The sequence below is a fragment of the Paramisgurnus dabryanus genome, chromosome 3 (assembly GCF_030506205.2).
Source record: "Paramisgurnus dabryanus chromosome 3, PD_genome_1.1, whole genome shotgun sequence".
NCBI lineage: Eukaryota > Metazoa > Chordata > Actinopteri > Cypriniformes > Cobitidae > Paramisgurnus > Paramisgurnus dabryanus.
This window is the reverse complement of record NC_133339.1, coordinates 26,170,120-26,190,874: the sequence shown is the minus strand read 5'-3', so window position 1 is coordinate 26,190,874 and position 20,755 is coordinate 26,170,120. Positions and strand designations below refer to the sequence as shown.

The window sequence follows — 20,755 nt, the reverse complement described above, 5'->3', positions numbered from 1 at the left end:
TGACCACTCTTTGTAAACGAACGTTTAATGCATTTTAGTAAGGATTGTTCCAGTGCACCTATGAAGCCATTGTGTGGGTGGGGGGGTGCTACCACAGAAACTGAAAATGCTCGGGACAGCGTCATATGTCCTAATTTCAGTCAAAACCGTTCTATTTCATCATAAACAATCTGAAAACAGGGCTTTAAGTCAAAAATACCGAACTTGTCCTTTAACTTCTAATAGAAAAATACGGAATAATGGTTTATAATCACCATATTTACATTTATGTATACTAAACTTGACCAACAAAAGTATAACATTAATCAAATAATATTTCTTATGTAATGAGATATCATAAGAGAAAAAAACAAATAAAATAGATAAGCGGCTTGTTTGCAGCAAGAACCGACGAGCGGATGATATCAAAGTACCGCGAGAACAATTCGAGGAATCACAAGGAGTCGTCTGATTTCGACTCGCTCTCGCGGTACTGTGATGTAATCTGCTTGTTGGTTCTTGTAGCGCCGTATGAAGTCGAAAAAGTCTACAGTGGGGCGTGTACGTGGTGACGCAATGACGTACGAGCGCCCCACTGCCTTAAAAGGAAGCGCCGCCTTCCCATCGCTCTCTTTCAATCGGACTAGGGACAAAATGGTGAGTGTAGACTTGCTTTGAGAATCCGTCTTTTATCAAACGCATCCGTTTAATTAACCATCCATCCTTTTCGAAACATAACTTGTTATACATAAACGAATGTTCTTCTGTAATTATAATTTAGATATGTTGCTATTTGAACTGTTTATCTGCACATGCTTGTTTAGCTGTAGAGGAAAATGGCAGCGATCTTTTCAGCCCTAAACTAGAGTCATGATTTAAATGTTTTATAAAACACAACACGAATTCGGACATTTAATTAATCTTACGAATGTTCATTTCCACTTTATTCGTAGATGTGATTTTCGCTTTTAGCATTTATGTAGTAATACTATCTGCGCATGTGCGTTAGGCCTTTAGAAATGTACGATGGCCGCCGCCAGAAGCTTTTTATACCTTTAAGTGTTTTTAAACCGTTATTTTAATGCATTTAAAAACTTACTAACATTTTATACCATGTTTTTCAGTCTCACCGTAAATTTTCGGCCCCACGCCACGGGTCTCTGGGCTTTCTGCCCCGCAAGAGGAGCCGTCGCCATCGTGGCAAGGTGAAGAGTTTTCCAAAGGATGATGCCAGCAAACCTGTTCACCTGACCGCCTTCCTTGGTTACAAGGCTGGCATGACCCACATCGTCCGTGAGGTCGATAGACCTGGCTCAAGTAAGTCGTTAGGGTTTTCTTGCGGAGAAATAAAATGAGTTTGTTATCGTGGCCTTAGTTTCTACACACGTGTCTGCCAGTGATGATCTCCTCGACGGGCGGACATAATTGGGCTTTAAATCCCCTGCTGAATGTCGAGTACTGAGAGCAGTTTCGTGAATTAAATAACCGTTCTAAAATTGTATTTTGTAAGATTAGAGTTATTTTGCACTTTAGTTAATATTTTACTTTGTGCTTACCAGAGGTCAACAAAAAGGAGGTGGTTGAGGCAGTAACCATTGTGGAGACTCCTCCAATGATCGTTGTGGGTGTTGTTGGATACGTCTTGACTCCTCGTGGTCTGCGCTCCTTCAAGACCATCTTTGCTGAGCACATCAGTGATGAGTGCAAACGTCGCTTCTACAAAAACTGGTAAAGCTTGACTCCTATAATCAAATCCTTAAAAGAATTCAGTACTAAAATTGTTACATTGCTTATGCATTAAGTTGTAATTGCATGTATTGGAGCGTAAACTAGTTGGCCAGAATAAACAGTTTAGTGTTTATTCTGAGCCATTCTAACCTTGTCGGTGTGGTGCAGCTCCGCTCAGGTGCCTTGTGCCCTGATGAGCTCCGGGCTCCTCTGGCCGGTGGAAAGGGCTCCTTAGAAACCGTGCCATGAGCTGAAAAGACCTAGTGCTGTCAACGCCCACCTTTCTCATAAGGATGGGCAAGCAGCCGTGCCCAGTTTCCTTCCTCTGGCCTTTAAGGCTATGAAGGGACTGTGTGCCAACCTCTCTTTGTGCCCCCCTGGCCCCATCTGCCATCCACAGGTACAAGTCCAAGAAGAAGGCTTTTACGAAGTACTGCAAGAGGTGGCAAGATGAAGAGGGCAAGAAGCAGTTGGAGAAAGACTTTGCCTCTATGAAGAAATACTGCCAGGTCATTCGCATCATTGCCCACACACAGGTACGTGGAGTGTCTGATAAACCTTTGGTGCTCTATGCAAGGTTTTTTTGCTTTTATTTATGCATTACAATGCGTATCTTGTGATGATTTGCTAATCTTCACCTTTTCTCTGCAGATGCGTCTGCTGCCCCATAGACAAAAGAAGTCTCATCTGATGGAGGTTCAGCTGAACGGAGGCACCATCTCTGATAAGGTTGACTGGGCAAGAGAGAAACTTGAGCAGTCTGTTCCCATCACCAGCGTTTTCGGTCAGGATGAGATGATTGACGTTATCGGTGTCACCAAGGGTCACGGATACAAGGGTAGGTCATGTTGTTTAAATGTCTAGTTGTGTCTAATTTATAATTGACCTATTAAATGTGGTGCTTTTAATGATGAAAGACATGGATTATAGCGTCAGGCATGGCGCCCGAAATGCATGAGGAAAATCCCATGCTGCCTTCCTTCTGACAGCACATCTACTGTAAAATGTTAGTGAACTTGTACAAGGCCACTTGCTCATCAATCTTGTTTTTGTAGGTGTGACAAGCCGTTGGCACACAAAGAAGCTGCCCCGCAAGACCCATCGTGGTCTGCGTAAGGTGGCCTGTATTGGAGCTTGGCATCCTGCCCGTGTGGCCTTCTCTGTGGCTCGTGCTGGTCAGAAGGGCTACCATCACCGCACTGAGATCAACAAGAAGGTAAGCCCTAAAGAGTCATTTTTACATTTCTGGTATAATGAGTTTTGCTTGTTTCTCATGGTTTTTCTTTTGTTTTAGATCTACAAGATTGGTGCAGGCTATTTTACAAAGGATGGCAAAGTAGTGAAAAACAACGCTGCTACGGACTATGATCTGTCCAACAAAAGCATCAACCCTCTGGTGAGTGCAGTTTTTTTTTTATTGATCCTATACTTCCTAAAGCACTTATAAACTGACTGTTTTGTTTCCTTATTAGGGTGGTTTTGTGCACTATGGTGAGGTGACCAATGATTTCCTCATGCTGAAAGGCTGCGTGGTTGGAACCAAGAAGAGGGTTTTGACTCTGCGCAAGTCTCTTCTGGTTCAGACCAGCCGCCGTGCCCAGGAAAAGATCGACCTCAAATTCATCGACACCACCTCCAAATTTGGTCATGGACGATTCCAGACCATCGAGGAGAAGAAAGTGTTTATGGTAAGAGTTTGACTGCTTTGGGAGAGATGATTTGTCAGTGAGCAGATTATCTGTTCTGTGCCTCAGGCATCCTCAATCATAGTCTATAGATATTAGACTTGAGGTATGTTTACTAGGCTTCACCAGCCTATGTCTGACTGCATTAGCACCCATTTAAGGCACTGCCTTTTTAAATTAAAGTCTAATTGGAAGATTTTTGCCCTGGGCTGTATAGCGGTGCTTTACATCCTGAATAATATTGCACCTGCGTAGTTGCCCACATTCAGCCTCGAGCAAATAAACCCGAGGCACTTTACCACAGGGTTGGTGTGACTCTTGTAAAGACTGCTCCTATGATTATGCTTTCATGGTTGTGATTGCATGAAATTGTACATTGACTAGTCAAAGAATGCAAGTTTTGGGTATGTGCCTTCAGTGCATCCCCATGCACTGTTCGTAACCTGTTTCAGCCCATCAGTCTGAGAATTGGGTTCCATTCCAGTGCAAAAGTAAAATCAGTGAGGCAGGGGAGTAGTGCCCCATTTGTGCTTTCTCCCTGTTCACTCTCTGATGACATGAAGCCAGTTAGATTAAGTTATCTTTAAGCGTGACCACAGCTGCTAATCGATTTGTTTTTTCTTTTAACAGGGACCCCTCAAGAAAGACCGTATTGCCAAGGAGGAAATTGCATAAGTGTGTTATGCACATTTTGTCTGTGGTGGTGTTATTATGCAGTACTGCAGAGTTTAATAAAAACGTGAAAACGACTGTGTTGTCCTGATTTGTTTTTAGGTAGAGTTCTTGGCATTAATTATTTGGTGGGGAATATGATTTAATGCTTTGTGTAGTGCTTTGCTTTTTTTTTCTCCAGATTTTAATGCATTGTCTTTACCAAATATTGTCCTTTCCTAATAAACCATACATCAATGGGAAGCTTAAATTAGGCTGTATAAATCTCAATTTCAAAAGACCCCAATGGCTGGTTTTGTGGTCCAGGGTAAAATGTGCTTTTTTCTTGTACCTCTGTAGCATTTATTTCAGTAATCGTATTAAATGTCCAGTTAATTATATTTGCAAAAACACATCTAAGGGTTAAAGTGTTTTTAAACCACATTAGTTAGGCATATCTTCAAGTGTTTTACATAATAAGCTTGTGTGGCTGACCTCTAAGAAAGTTTGATCCAGTTAAGCAGTGCTGCATAGCAGGAAATGAATCAATGGCGGCCTTGTAGATCTTGCTGACGGTGAAATTCCTTGCCTTAAGGTGCATAGTCGATAATGAATGCTGTATATACCCTTAATTACTATTTTCACATTCACAAGGTTTCTCTAGAGGACAGAAGTTAATTCAGAATGAGGTTAAAGATGACCAAGCTAAATCTCAGCCTGTCTTTCTCCTGGCCCCCATGGCAGAAAGTTGTAAAAATCCATGAAATTTCCCCTGCACAATTTGTTGTGTTCATATTGGAACTTGAATTTTGTATGGTGTATTCATTTCTGTGGTACCTAAATGTCACTAAGAATTGAGACCAGTACGTTAAGTATAAAAGGAGTTTAGGAGACCTTAAATTGTTTAAAATCGAAATTGATCCCAAAAAAACATTTCTCTGAGCTCTAGCATATATTGCCATTGAGAATATTAACGCTTTTTCAAGTTGGAGTTGTTGTGGACAATAGGTGATTAAAAGGTTGAGAGAAACTGATCTACACTACCTGTTGTACTCCATGCCTCATATAGAAATGCAACACTGGCTTGCTTTACATATCTTAAAGATTATGTCCTTGAGAATTGAGCACTGGATTAAGGATTTTGTTTATGACATTGTCCAAAGGGAACTCGCCTAATTAGGCATCTGACCTCTTTGCAAAAATGCTTCACCACATACTAAAAACCCTGAAACATCTTCAGATATTATTTAGACCTCAACAGTGTTAAGTATGCACAATAAGTATTCTGCACGCCTGACAAGAATTGCCCCAGCAACCTTCTGGTAATATTTATAAGGCTTTATCAAAGATGACTTGTTCCATTTTGATAAGCTTAGACCTTGAAGTGTTGTCATCACATTTTTGTTGCTTGTCTTTTGGTTTTTTCAAAGGCAAAAGCTTCCTAAACATCAGACTATTTTAACAACACATCAGAGAGGGGAAAAAGGTGCATGCCCTTGGAGTGACAATGAGCAGGCCCAGATTTTACTAAGAAAAGTGAAGTGTATAATAAAAAAATAGAAGCGTGGAGATAAAAGGGCCAAAGCAGTATGTCATTGTGGCCGAGGGGCAAGTGCGTGAGCTTACTGCATTGGTGCCATCCGTACAATGTGCACTTATATAAGAAGCTCAGGCAGGGCATTCAGCTGTCCTATCTTCTAACACAAACCACTCTTCCACACCCTCTCTCTTTAGTATTATTTATTTCTTAATCTTTAATTAGCAATTTTGATAAAAGGCAAATTGAATTGAAGAAGGTATTTTTTTCATTTGAAAATGAGAGAGGACAGAGTGGACAGTCCTTGGCTAGTCTGCCTGACTGCAGCCCTAATGCACAAGTACCGCACTGTGGCATCTGTATTCTGAATTGGTTCCTATGGACACAGCAATCTTAAAGCCAGCAGCAGCATCATCACCACCAGACTCTTGAGCAGGAGAGAAGACCACCGCACTTTCACAACGCACCACTAGAGGGTCCCGCTGTCTGTTTGTATCTAGAAAGAAAGGGATGGTCATGACCTCTCTGACCAATGGCATGAGCTGTTCAATTTTAGGTTATGTGTGTCTGTGAGGTAGATGGCCTATGTGCGTCAAAATTCACATGTAGTTTATATTAAAGGTACCCCATTTTTTTATCAAATCAATCTTCCTAGTTAGTTATAGGGTTTGTATTCTGTCAAATCATTTCTTTTTCTTTATTAGACTTTTGAAATTTGCCGCAATCTACCTTTTTGGATATTTTAAAGGGGACATTTCAGAACACATTTTTATATATATGATGATATCTGCACTAAATGGCAGTGTTGTGGTTGGATAGTGCAGATTAAGGGGCGGTATTATCCCCTTCTTACATCACAAGGAGTGCCAAATTTCAATGACCTATTTTTTCACACGTTTGCAGAGAATGGTTTACCAAAACTAAGTTACTGGGTTGTTCTTTTTCACATTTATACAATTATAGCACTTAAACACGGAAAAAGTCAAATTTCATGATATGTCCCCTTAAGGATATGATATGTCCCCCTTTAAGGATAATTCGTCTTTTTAGCGGAAGACTACCCCCCAAACAAGTGTGCACGGCTAGTCCCAGAAAACAACCAGATAATAACAAATGGTAACCCGGATGCTGCAAATCATTTTGACAGGTACAATTTAATATTACACAAAATGTATATAAACATTTACATAATTAAACCAAATAGTGTGTTTGTGACATTTGAACGTCTTATCTTAAAACCTGATTGTTCTCGCGGAAGGGCTGCATTTGTTAAAAATACATTTGTTTCAAATTAATATTTAATGTAACTTACCTTACTTATGAGGTAAATAGCCATGTAAAAAGCAGGATTATGTATTATCACGGAATAAGCCCAACCAGTGCGATACAAGATCCTAATCCTGATCACACTGTTATGGTTTATTTCTGCTGCTGCCTATAGACGGTTTCAGCAGTAACACCATAAACAAGTGGCATTTGTGGAAACGCATAACTTCCAGTAAACCTCGCTAAGTCCTTTTAAAGGTGCTCTAAGCGAATCTGTGTGACTTCACTTTTTTGTTGATGTTTGAACTGTTTTCAAACAAATGGAGCGTAGCTAACCCCTCCCCCTCCCTTCCGTGCTTTCATAAACGCGCCCAACCCCCACCCCCAAATCCTTCTTGTCGTTTATTGGCTGGAACACTTTGTTTTGTTTCGTGATGCTAGGTTTGGCCACTGTGTTTTTATTGCAGTTTGCGAGGCCTGGGCTGTCTACAGAGATCGCGTTTTTTCAGTTTGATCAGTGGACAGGCAGCAAGCAGATAGTGAGGAGATGTTTGCTGTATGTAACAAAAAAAATTTTTATGGTCTAAAACGCAAGAATTCGCTTAAAGCACCTTTAAAGTAGTTTATTTAACAAGCAAAATAAACAACAGGTAGAAAACCCAGGAAACCAAAACATTTGTTATTTTCGATTAGGTATTTGTTCAAGAGTTAAGATTAGCAACTAGTCAGACCATTAAACAAAACCTGAAACCGGAAGTAAAGTTTGGACCATGCGTAATAGCATCACCACACTAATGAAACTGTCTGATGAAACCGTCTATACATTATCCCTTATTATTACACGGCTCTCTGGAATGCTTGATTTTGATTGGTCAGTTGAGACATTTGTAGGTTCGTTCTTTTCAAATAATAACCGCTCCAAAGTAATAACGCATAGCCGGTACTACTTGTACGATTAAAATCGCTCCGCGCCAATAAAGATTTCTGTTTGGCGCCATCTTGTGACAAACACTGGACAACCACAACATTTTGACATTAATTTTAACATGTACGGAAAAAACAAAACATTTAAACAGTGGATAGAAGAACAAACAACGACAAGACAGAGAGAGCTTACCGAGACTGAACTTGACAAAATAGAGCATGACAGCTACGAAGCCAACACACAAAAAAATACAAAATGGGCATTAAAACTTCTCAAAGACTGGCTAAAACAGAAAATATGGAGACAGACAAGTATGAAGCAGAGGATCTTAATATGGTATTACGATCATTTTATGCATCTGTGCAAAGTTTCGCGGAAGGATAAAAATGTTAATTTAAAACAAATATGCCAATAAAATGTTTCAAATTCATATTCATGTCCATTTTTTTTCTTATGTGGCAAGTAGCCGTGTAATAAGCGGGATAATGTAGAGGCAGCCGGTAGTTATCGGGAAATAAGCCCCTTTTCACTGTCGGGGCTTATTTCCCGATAACTACCGGCTGCCTCTATATCCATATATCCCTTACCTAACATACCTTGGAATGTTCCGACTGGCCAATCAGAATCAAGGGCATTCTACTTCCTATCTCAGTAGGAAAAGGTTTATATTGGAGGATCACAGTGACATCACACCATTCTTATACTCTGAGATTCTCACGGTGTGAGTATTATGCCAGCTTATTGTGAATTCAGAATGTTGAGTTCATAGTAAGAGTGCACATTGAGTGTGCCATGACCTCACATAGTGACCATAGTAGGAGCTCACTTTGTGTGTACCATGACCTCACATCGTGACCATATTAGGAGCTCACTCTGAGTGTACCATGACCTCACATCGTGACCAAAATATGAGAATCTTGTGAGCTCATGTTGACTTCACTTGAGAGATCAAATTGTTGACTGCGCTTTCTTCAGATGTGAAATCTATAAACCGCAAATGATCTTGAACTTGTGCGCATCTTAGCAGTTTCTGAGCATTTAAACAGTGCCCAATTAATGTCATCAACATATAAAAGAGCGCCTGCCGAAGTTCAAATCCTTTTCGAACAGCAAGAATGGCTTATATTTCCAAAAACCTGCAGCAATCTGACGAGCAAAAGTGCGTATATCTGCTCAGAACCTGACGTGGCGCTAAGCACTTTTCCACTTCAAAGTTTTTTATAAATATGGACTTTCAATCAAATCTGTGCTTACACACGCTTTATAAATGTAAAGGCCTATAGGAAAATTGTTGTGATTTGTTGAAATTGAACATGCAGCAACTACCCAAATGGGGTAAATGTTATTATCATGATGACTTCAAAGAAAGCAACAAATTGACATATCAGCATACAGGGCAACATACTTGCATTACCTCCTCTCCTTTTCGTCTTGGTGTTTGATGCCACAACCCAAACAAATGTGGTATTCCCACCCAGAAGGGGGCAGCATCCTACTTGGGTCTCTCATAAACCAACAAAACAGTTTCTGTGTCCTGGTATGTCTTACCTCACTCTCCACTCTGATCACACAGCACTGCAGAGATACACACAAGGCACGTTTTATCACCACAACGAGAGAGAGAGAGAGAGAGAGAGAGAGAGAGAGAGAGAGAGAGAGAGAGAGAGAGAGAGAGAGAGAGAGAGAGAGAGAGAGAGAGAGAGAGAGAGAGAGAGAGAGAGAGAGAGAGAGAGAGAGAATGTCTATTCACCAGCATACTACTCTAAGTAATGCAGCAGTATGTACAGTATGAATTTATGTTGTGGGCACAGAATTGTAAAGGGTTTATTTTTATGATGATAACTGGCTGTATCTAACTGATGTCACATGCAATTTGATGAGGTCATGTGACATCAATGTAGCTTTCCATGAAAATGTTTTATAATGGTATATTTCCTGTTGCATGAATACTATAAAATGTATACTGCTCAATATTTCGTAAGTCATAAACTAGCATGTTGTTAACAATATCAAGGGCATAGGTTCAGTTCCCATTAAAACAGATGGACTGGTTAATACCCAATTGCATTGTAACTTAAGACACGTTTTATTCTTTATATTTAGCGTCTGACAAATGAATACATTTTTTCTTAACATCGCCATACAGATTGACAGAAAATAAGAATGAAGGGCGAGAAGAGAGAGTGTGAGGTGTCAAAATGGAGAGGTAGCAAGATGAAGAAGGCTGTAGACAGGTAGACAGTCACTGACAGGTACACAGCAAGGGGCTAATATCTAACATCATGTCTCACAGCAAGATGCAGATATTGACACTCTGTGTAAGAGATGGGAATAACACACAGAGATAGAGAGATGGAGAGATCCAAAGAAAGAACCAATGGAAAGGGAATTGTAAGAAAGATTTGGGCTGTAGAGCGAAAAGACACACACGCAATACTCGATTTCAGACTTGACAGTTCGTGCCTCACGGCTACAGAAGAGGGTCATTGGAGAAGGAAATGTAGGTCTCGCTGTACGCCCTCAGCCACAGACATACAGTGCACACTGACACCCCACACACTCAGATGAACGCTTGAATCTCTGCAGAAGTGTGTTTTTATGTTTACTTTTATGCAGTTGGCACTTTTAACCATTCATGGTATACATGTTATCAGTCAGAGAAAATAGACAAAACATGTACACAGCTGTCACTAGGGTGGTACCCTTTAAGAAAATTTGGACATAAAGAGTTCATATTAGTACCTCATATTGCAAACAAATATATATGTATATTTATTAGGGCTGTCAAAAGATTAATCGCGATTAATCGCATCCAAAATAAAAGTTTGTGTTTACATAACATATGTGTGTGTACTGTGTATAATTATTATTTATATATAAAAACACACCCAATCATGTATATATTTAAGAAAAAAATGTTATATTTATATATAAAATATTTATATTTATATATAATATAAATTATAGAAATGTATATACAGTATTTAAATGCAAATATTTCTTAAATATATACATGAATGTGTGTGTATTTATATATACATAATATTTATACACAGTACACACACATATGCTATGTAAACACAAACTTTTATGTTGGATGCGATTAATCGCGATTAATCTTTTGACAGCCCTAATATTTATATCTAATGGTAGATATATTAGAAGCTCTTTAACTGGCCCAGCCACATTGACAGCTGGGGTACACGTTTTGTGTGTTCATATACAGTGTATCTGGGTGATTCTCGCGAAATTAGACTTATGAGGTGTCATGAAACATTTTGATAAAAAATCACAATAAGAAGCATACAGTTACAAACACCTCTTCATGTACTATTTTTCACATGATTTCAAATGACATCATAGAAACCAATTTTGTTGTTTTTTCCACACTTAAGGGGAACATTTTCATTACCACAATGTGTCCATGACTGGATTTGGGTTCTTTGAGATGGAAATATTTATAATTAAAAAATCTAATAAAATAAAGAGCTTCAGTGTATGTTATACTATAAACGTTTACAATAAAGAAACATGTGGTATTTGGTGATCATTGGTAAATGTAGAGACAATAATAAGGAATATAAATGTGTCCAAGACCAATTTTCTCATCCTCCGCAACAATTTTCAGTCATTGTTTAAGCCCTCAAGGAACTAACATTTAAAAAAAAAACTTCTGTTGGAAGGGACATAATTGACTGTGACACTCAAGATGGCTACCAGGTAAGCAGTTCTTATTTTTTCTCTCCAGATAAAAGTTAAAATTTGTCGTAGTACTTAGACAACTTTTTAGTTCTCATTACAGAAACATAAATGCATATATGTTGTGGTAATGATCGTTTTTGATAATGATAATCTAAAAAAATTAAATAATTCTATAGGAAATATTTTTTAAATCCTCTAAAAATAATGGTTATAGTAAGTTCAGACCTTAATCGGAAAAAAAATGGCTTCAAGGGCTTTTTAAAAATTCTGATGCTGGACAGCTCCTAAAACTGGATTTTGTGAGAATCACCCATGTGTGTTCTCTTGTGTTGCAAACACAATGTATACTACAGGAGCAGAGAGTTTTTTAAAATCAGAATGATCAGATTTTAAATTTTTTTTAAAGATTTTTGCCAACCTATTGGAAAGAAAAATATTTTTTGATATCTTTCACAACAGTGAGGTTCAAATAGAGAATTTAGAATTTCTAAGTCTCACTTTTTGCAACTAGTAATCTCACACGTGTCCGCACATGTACGTATATATATATATATATATATATATATATATATATATATATATATATATATATATATATATATATATATATAATGGGTATTTAAAAAGATACATTTATGAAGTATGGGACAAAAAACTGTGTAAAGAGGCAGCAAATATATTGGTTCAGTATGTACTGCCAGCCCACAGTCTTAAGAGACAGCAAGTCATTTAGAAGAAACTGAAGAGTGAGAGTGTTCATTAATCAGTCGCTAATCTTGATCTCGGGAACGAAGAGGCTATTACTCGATGATTGATTTGTCTGTTTAAATCTGTTGATTTTCTTTTTGCTTTTTCACAATATTGTAATAAGGAGAAAGAGGGAATTTGATTTGCTGGGAAAGAAGAAAGATGAGAAGAATGGTAAAGTTGATGAGCAAGATGTCAGAATGTGATGGAGGAGGGAAAGGATGAAGCAAGTGATGAATGTGTAAGAGAAAGAGAGAGGAAAGAAAGGATGGATAGCAATAGATGGAGGAATGGGGGAGGGAGTGTAGTATGCAAGTAGATAATTCACAAAAATGAAAGATTGTGCAGGGGAGGCAAATTAAGGACAAGCATGTTGGCCCAACGAGATGAAAGGAGATGGATGAGTGAATATAGAGAGTGGGAGAACGAGGGAAGCATTTTAATTCAGAGAAACGCATAAAACACTGCTTGTTTGTAGTTGTATTTTTTCTTGGCTTCTCTTGTCAAGAGAAGTCTTGCAAAATGGCTGTCGCCTATAGATGGTTCAGATGTTGGCATATAATGAGGAGGCATGAATTCAATGTGTCAGGAAAATTTCTCAGCCTGCATTACCGCTGAGACTCCAAGATTCATTTCTCACAATGAAGCTTGTTGTCTTGATTGACACATACTCTTATTGAGCATGACTTTGTGCTTGGTTAAAAGAAGTAATTCTTGAAATAAAACTGTAGTCCTTTGGTGCTCTCTGAAGCAATTCTTTCCCACGCATGAATCCTGGTACCTGTTACGTATGCATCTTCTAGGAAAAACCTGCAAGGTTGTTGGATCATGAAAGCGATGCTTTTAACATTGTGCTTGTAGGAGAATGCTTGAGTAGGTCACTCAAGCCCAAAGTGACATGTTTTATTACAAACCTGTGTTCGGTTTCTCGGGAACACTGCACGTATTCCACTTGTCATCCTTTTTATATCCGTTTTTGCCAGGTTCTTTTGTGGAATGTGCAGGTGCACTGGATCGTGGCAAAACAAAACATGTTAACGGAATGGTTTACAACAATGTCGTTTCAAACTGAATGAGTTTTTTCTTCTGTAAAACACAACACAAGTAAAAAAAAACTGCAACTGTACAGGTCACTCTTTTGAATAGATATAACTTTAATGGGGACTGAATCTTTCAATAAAATAATACAAGTAATTAAAAGTATTACAAAAAATTTCCCTAGTCTTTCCAAGTATTCTGAAAACATGAAATGGACAGCCTGATCTCACCGGAATGTATTTTTGACGAGTTTGCTTATTCGTATGAATTGCCAGCATGATCTCACAAGAATTTGTACATATGATTTGGGTAATTCGTATGAATTCATACAAAGTTAATCGTGCAAAAACATTCGATTCGATCCCAACGTCACAGGGGTCAAGGCAAATCGTACAAAAAAATTACGAACGTGATCGTATGAATTAAGACGAATTAGCAAACTCGTAAAATATGTATGAATTCTTATGAGATAGTGTTGGAAATGCACTGCCCCCTACGAGTTGGGTAATTCGTATGAATTCATACAAAGTTAATCATGCAAAAATGTAAGATTTTCATGAAACACAACAACGAAACCCAACCCCTACCCTGTACCTAACCCCAACGTTACAGGGGTCAAGGCAAATCGTACAAAAACGTACATGGTCGTATGAATTAATATGAATTAGCCAACTTGTAAAATATGTATGAATTCTTGTGAGATAGAATTGGAATCGCACTGCCCCTTACGAGTTGGGTAATTTGCATGAATTCATACAAAGTTAGTTTTGCAAAAACTTACGATTCTCATGAAAAAACAACAACAAAACCCGACCCCTAACCCCACATCTTACCCTAACGTCACAGGGGTAAAGGCAAATCGTACAAAAGCTTAAGAATGTGGATGTATGAATTAATATGAATTAGCCAACTTGTAAAATATGTACAAATTCTCATGAGATAGTGTTGGAAATACACTGCCCTTATAAGTTGGGTAATTTGTATGAATTCTTAGAAAGTTAATTGTGCAAAAACTTATGATTCTCATGAAAAAACAACAACAACGAAACCCGACCGCTAACCCCGCACCTAACCCCAATGTCACAGGGGTAAAGGCAAATCCTGCAAAAACGTACAATTCTCATGAAAAAACTACAACGAAACCCAACCCCTAACCAGTGATGGGAATAACGGCGTTATAAGTAATTGGCGTTAGTAACTGCGTTATTTTTTTCAGTAACGAGTAATCAAATAAATTACTGTTTCCCCCGTTATAACGCCGTTATCGTTACTGACATTAAAATGCTGCGCGTTACTAAAATTGATCTCACTGAAGTGATTTTCAGCCGCGTATGCTCACTCTCTCAGCCAAACACTGTTGTTCTCTTGTGTGTGTGTTGGGAGAAACATAACTAATGATGATTGGTGTGTCTCTGTGTTAGAGGGGGTGGGAGCATAGATATGTATAAAGGCTAGATGGCTTACCGCTGAGTCCCTAATGGCATCACCTGGCGGCCATCTTACGACAGGACGCTCGCTCACTCGTAGCATTGAGTTTAATGGTGAAGGTACTTTTAAATGACCATAACTTGCTCAATTTTCTACCGATTTTCAAACGGTTTGGTTTTTTACAAACGTTATTAACGTGGCTATAATACTGGATGCTTTGACATGTTTCATGATTTTTTTATATATTTTTAGTATAGGTATGCAGTGTCATAGTTACATCTTTGACGTTTATAATAAACCAAACCGTTTGAAAATCGGTAAAAAATTAAGCAAGTTATGGTCATTTAAAAGTACCTGCATCATTAAAACTCAATGCTAGGAGTGAGCGAGCGCCCTGTCCTAAGATGGCCGCCAAAATGCAGACGTTCCACTCAATTGGCCAGCAGGGCGGGCGAGCCATCTAGCCTTTATACATATCTATGGGTGGGAGAACCACATAGCTGATGGTGATTGGCTTAGTTTCCAACGTTAGCCAACCAGAGGCAGAGTTCACAAACAGGCACGCCCACTCGCACAGTCCGACTCCGAGTCTGAGCGAGCGAGCAGTGTAAAAAAGTCTGAGCAACTGAGTCACTTTGTCGCTAGATTTAGCAACTTTCTATCACTTTAGCGACTTTATAGGACTAATCTAGCGATCTTTTCTGACGTGGTTGGAGACATTTGTAGACTGACATGAAAATACGCGTCGTTTTCTCTTCTCAACGAGCAGCGGTGCGTGCTGCTGCTGTGCCCCATCTCAAAGCACTGACATGCAGCCCGGTCATCGCGCATCAATCACTCGGAAAACACAGGCGACAGGGTGATGGCAAGTACAACAAGCTCAAAGGTAGCGATCGCAAACACGAAGTATAAAGCACTACTTTTCCATTTTTGATGTGATGTGCAACTTATGCCCAATGTGCAACTTATGCCCATGAAGAAAAAGTCTCTCCACGTCTGTGGCAAGTAATTCTGATCTAATAAAGCACCTCAAATCGTCACATGCTGCCAAAAAATTAGTGATTTCTCTTTAGTATCCATTTTAGTCATTTAACATATTTAATTTGTAAGGGGTATTCAAGTTATTTGAAATATTAGATTTTTTTAAGTAACGCAATAATTGCTTTTCCTGGTAATTAATTACTTTTATAATAATGTAACGCAGTTACTAACTCAGTTACTATTTTTGAGAAGTAATTAGTAACTATAACTAATTACTTTTTTAAAGTAATGTTCCCAACACTGCCCCTAACCCTAACCCCCTAACCCCAAAGTCACAGGGGTCAAGGCAAATCTTACAAAAACCTACAAATGTGGTCGTATGAATTAATACAAATTAGCCAATTTATAAAATATGTATGAATTCTCATGAGATAGCGTTGAAAATACACTGCCCTTACGAGTTGGGTAATTCAAGAATTTTTTAAATTATTCAGATGCCTGTCTAGTTTTTAAAATTACACATGGGCTTGCACCTCCACCGCTGGGTGAATTTGTAAAACTGAAGGACAACAATGGGAGGGCAAATAGGGCAGCTACCAGGGGAGACTGTGTTATACAGTACAGGCGAAGTAACTTTGGCCAGGCAGTCTTCTCGGTACGGGCCTCGAGTTATTGGAATTGTCTCCCTACTGAACTTAGAAAGAGCACCAGCTATTTATCGTTTAAATTTAAACTTAAGAAATGGATTAAAAACTCTCAAAAATGCAATCATTGATAGTTAATCTGATTTTAGGTACTGCCCATTTTTGTATTTTTGTATTGTATTTATTATTTATCTACTTAGTGTTTATTTTGTTTTGTGGTTTTTATGTATTTTTGTACTGTGTTGACCTGCCAAGGGACTGCAGATGAAAAATAGCTCTTTAGCTAACTCTGGCGCATTTACATTTTGAGTGCAAACAAAAAATGTTGATTGATGTGCATTGTCCCTTTCAAATAAATAAAGGAAAAAAAAAAAAAAAAACAAAAAAAAAAGAAAATCATACAAATACATACGAATGTGGTCGTACGAATTGCCATGAGATTTGTTGGAATAGCTTTACATAAGAAACAGATTTAAAAAACTGTTATTCACAAAATGTAGTAATGATTCATGAACAAATATTTTGGTTTATACAATTCACCAAAAAGCCTCAATTGCTTCAGTTCTCAAATTCAGTTAAGTTCGGGGTCACAAAGCTATCAAAAGACTTCAAGAAGGCCGTGAAGACCATTTTATGTAAGAGTATGGTGCTTTGCTCTCTGGGCTGGATCCATATTTTTGTGTAAACAGATCCAAGTTTGGTGCAGATCTGGTGCGGATCTGGCCCAGAGACGTCTGGGGTCTGGGATAGTTTTAAAAACTTTGAAAGAATCACTCCCCATTCATTATAACTGCTGCAAAACAACAATACGCAACAACTTACTGCACAAAAGAAAAAGTCAGTGTTTCGCTGTGAATGTGGCTGTCATTAATTACACACACGTACACACATGTACACACACGTACACACACGTAAACACACACACACACACATTCTGGTTTCCATGTTTTGTGGGGACATTCCATAGACGTAATGCATTTTATACCATACAAACTGTATATTCTATTCCCCTTACCTACCCCATTCCCTAACCCCAACCATCACAGAAACATTTCTGCTACTTCACATTTTCAATAAACATCATTCTGTTGGATTTATAAGCTTGTTTCCTCATGGGGACATCAAAATGTCCCCACAAGGTCACAAAAACACTGGTATTCCTATCTTTGTGGGGACAATTGGTCCCCACAACGTGATAATTACCAGGTACACACACACACACACGCACGCGCACGCGCACGCACACGCACACGCACACACACACACACACAACAACAGCGGATACATTACATACTTAAGAGACTGTTTCCCACATATAGATTAGCCTTGAACAGATGAGTAATTACGTGGCTTGTTACTTTGCTTCCCTACTGTTACTTACTCACGTCTGACTCATCTGGAAAGCCTCATGCTCACTCACAACACTGCCTGCTTTCCTGCTGGTTTAAATGATGCTTGAAACCTCGTCAGGTGCGTGAGGTTTTGGGTAATGTAGAAACACAGAGAAGCAGCGAGTTTGTTCCCCCTTGGGTTTGTCTGTTTATTCATCAGGACTTGATGCATCCAAGTTCAAGATCATTCTGTTTTGGCACCTTTAGATTTCATTTAAAATAAAACGACACATTAAAATGAATCCAAAGAAATCAACGTAATGGCTAAGGCGTGTGATTCTCAGAAAAACAAATGCATGAAAGAAATACAAGTACATATAAAGAAATAACTCAGAATTAAAAAAGCTGTTCCGTCGTAATTGTTCGTTTGGTTTATCACCAAAGCATATTATTATAATGAGTAATTAAAACAAAAGAGTACACAAAACATTAATATTTAGCTTTTTTAACATCGCTTTTCCCTTTATAATTATCATTATCCTTTAAAACTTAAGTTTCAAGAGCAGGTTTGCTGTAAATTTATAGCATGCATTTAATCGTTGTATTCGTGAGTCACTTAGCTTTGTTTCTCGTAATATTTCGTACTTTTATTTGTTGGCTTGCTTTCTTGCAAGTATTTATTTAAAGTTCTGCGTCCTCTTCTTTCCCTCGTCCTTCCTTTATTTTCGTCTTGGCAGTCGTTTCCGGAGTCTTTAACAGTGAACTCTCACCCCTTTTGTCGCTCGTGTCGTTGAAGGGGTTCGACGTACGCATCGTTTTTTCTCGCTCCCGTGACGACCAAATGTGAGAGGAAAACGAAAGGAAGCAAACAGGGACTGAGAAAAAGATGAGAAGGTTCTTTTAAAAGAATATAATTTTGTCAAAGGTTGAATGTCTTAGTCTGTTGTTACAGCAGCTTTTGCAGTGAAGACTCTCTTGTGATGTTATTGTCCACGGCCGCTCACGAGTCTCTGTTCCAACAGATCATCATCACCTAGCACACAACAGTATTTCCCTTTCTTGTTTTAATTTTTTGCCTCAGAAAAGTCTTGATTATTAGGTTTATTTAATTATAAAATTAATACATACATATTTATATATACTATATGTATATATATATTGTACCTTTTGTAAGAGAGATTGCAGACTGGGCTATTTCTTACTGAATACCCTACTGCAACGGTTCACAGTTTTTACGCAAATAACAAATGAACGTAAATATGATGAGTACAGCGGAAAGGGGAAGAACATTATGAGGGAGCGGTAGCTTGTCGTTTCACGTAGACCGACGAGAGTAGTGAAATGTTTTCTAAACAAAAATGATGTCAAATCAACATCACAAGCTACAGCTCCCACGTCACAGCCTGAATGAACCCTTCTGCAATTACCTTTCATCCATTTCAAACCAGACTCGTTTTGTCAATGGCAAATGGCAAAATCATGCATACATGTGTAATCTTTGATCGAAAAGTAAAAAGCCTCCCGTTTCCTCTTAATCACGAAAACTCATGGTACATGACGTTTGATCTGTAATACTCCGGGCCACATCGCCGCCTCCACCCAGCTCCTGTCTCCCAGCTGTCTGCATGGGGTAAGGTTGTGCCTCATACAGGGGTGGTACGTCGGTTGGCTGTGTTAGTGTGGGATGAGTCTTTTAGGTCCTTCTGGATGCAGTTGTGGACCTGCAGGAAGTTGTGGTCCCTCTCGGAATTATAGGTTGCTGTGGGGGTGCCGTGACCGGTTTTTAGGGTGTCTCCCCCACGGGTGAGCGTGTACATGGAGATCTCGGTGGAGGGCAGAGCTCCGAAACCTTTCAAGCCCACCGGTGAGGCGTCGCGGGAGTGCGAGGGGTCCGTGGAGCGGGACGAGGAGCGGGAGCGGCGTCGATAGCGGTAACGGTAGCTGGGGATGCGCGTGATGGCAGAGCCCTGCAGGTAATCTGCGGCTCGCGCGCCCGCACGCAACTCTCGATGCCGGTCGATGAACATGTGCACGGCCAGCACGCCCACCATCTCCGCCATGATAAAGGACAAAGCACCAAAGTAGAAACTCCAGCCGTACGAGTAGCTGTTTTTCTTGGAGTCGCTCTTTGAGGGATCCCCCGCATTGGCTGATATGTACACGATCATGCCAATGATGTTACTGAGGCCTGTGGAGAAGAGAGGAGATACTTTAATGCTTTGCATACAGTCGTGCGTAACTTTCCTACTGAAAAATCCAGCATAAGCTGGTAGCTGGTTTTAGCTGGTTTAAGGTGGCAGTAGCTGGTCCTCCCAGCCTGGCAAAGCTGGTCAAGCTGGTGGGTCAGCTGGGCTTCCAGCCTGACCAGCTAAGTCCAGCTAGATCAGCTTAAAAAGGGACCAAAACACAGCTAGACCAGCATAAAAAGTCACCAAAACACAGCTAGACCAGCTTGCTACACCAGCAATACCAGCTAAAACCAAGCTGGGAGACCAGCTAAAACCAGCTCACCAGCTTATGCTGGTCTTAGCTGGATTTTTCCGTAGGGTTTCCATATGTTATTTTAATTCATTTGGAAATGCAGTGCATTGAAGTTATGTGTTTGTGTTTAATAGGGATCGAAACCATGACTTTAACCGTGGGTTCAAACCCGCTGCGTTTGAGGCGTCAAATTCACGTCTACTGCGTCTAGTTTGTATCTTGAACATTTTGAGTTTATTTGCTTCATTCGTGCTTGAAAGCCGCGCGTGAAATTCTAGTCATCGAGACATTCATGCGGAAATTTGTGACATGGGAGGGGCTTCTGCGACTCTGCTCGCTTCCTGTAATCACGTCACTACTAGAGCAAGCTCCTGATTGGTTAATGTGGCGCGTTTTTCCGCCAAAGTTCACATTTTTCAACTTGCGGCTTTGCCGCGACAACGCTTAATGAGGCGGAATCGTGTCTATCGTACCGCGCTTAATGCTTCATTCGTGCTGCGAGACGTCCAGACGCGCGTCAACTCGTCTTCACATTGACTTAACATTGAAATCACTTGTGCTTGACACCTCTACCACGGCTGGTGTGAACGCAGCATAAATCTCCTCAGCTTTAACATGACCTTGTTACTTTT

The 20,755-nt window shown here is 39.5% G+C and overlaps 2 protein-coding genes and 2 non-coding genes across 4 annotated transcripts in view; 3 read left to right on the top strand and 1 right to left on the bottom strand.

Moving 5' to 3' along the window:
* Nucleotides 1-559: 559 nt before the first annotated feature.
* rpl3 (ribosomal protein L3) lies at nucleotides 560-4,141 on the top strand. The gene is made up of 9 exons (XM_065273722.2): nucleotides 560-636; nucleotides 1,104-1,296; nucleotides 1,539-1,707; nucleotides 2,108-2,243; nucleotides 2,359-2,545; nucleotides 2,763-2,923; nucleotides 3,002-3,103; nucleotides 3,180-3,395; nucleotides 4,023-4,141. The coding sequence occupies exons 1-9, from the start codon at nucleotides 634-636 to the stop codon at nucleotides 4,065-4,067; spliced, it is 1,212 nt and encodes a 403-aa protein (XP_065129794.1). The 5' UTR covers nucleotides 560-633; the 3' UTR covers nucleotides 4,068-4,141.
* Nucleotides 2,607-2,698, top strand: LOC135771214 (small nucleolar RNA U83B). Its single transcript, XR_010542864.1, has one exon. It is a non-coding gene; the product is annotated as a small nucleolar RNA U83B (small nucleolar RNA).
* Nucleotides 3,820-3,953, top strand: LOC135759073 (small nucleolar RNA SNORA54). Its single transcript, XR_010536639.1, has one exon. It is a non-coding gene; the product is annotated as a small nucleolar RNA SNORA54 (small nucleolar RNA).
* Nucleotides 4,142-17,802: 13,661 nt separating the features above from the next.
* cacng2a (calcium channel, voltage-dependent, gamma subunit 2a) overlaps nucleotides 17,803-20,755 on the bottom strand; it is an 81,333-nt gene continuing 78,380 nt past the window's right edge. Inside the window, exon 4 of the mRNA XM_065278585.2 lies at nucleotides 17,803-19,830. Within this exon, the coding sequence (XP_065134657.1) occupies nucleotides 19,286-19,830 (545 nt within the window). The 3' untranslated portion in view covers nucleotides 17,803-19,285. The remainder of the gene's footprint in view (nucleotides 19,831-20,755) is intronic.

What these genes read in the sequence shown, in the direction of transcription:
- rpl3 (XM_065273722.2), top strand. An exon ending in GCACTGAGATCAACAAGAAG is followed by an intron (nt 2,924 to 3,001) that starts GTAAGCCCTAAA and finishes CTTTTGTTTTAG; the next exon opens with ATCTACAAGATTGGTGCAGG. An exon ending in AGGAGAAGAAAGTGTTTATG is followed by an intron (nt 3,396 to 4,022) that starts GTAAGAGTTTGA and finishes TTCTTTTAACAG; the next exon opens with GGACCCCTCAAGAAAGACCG.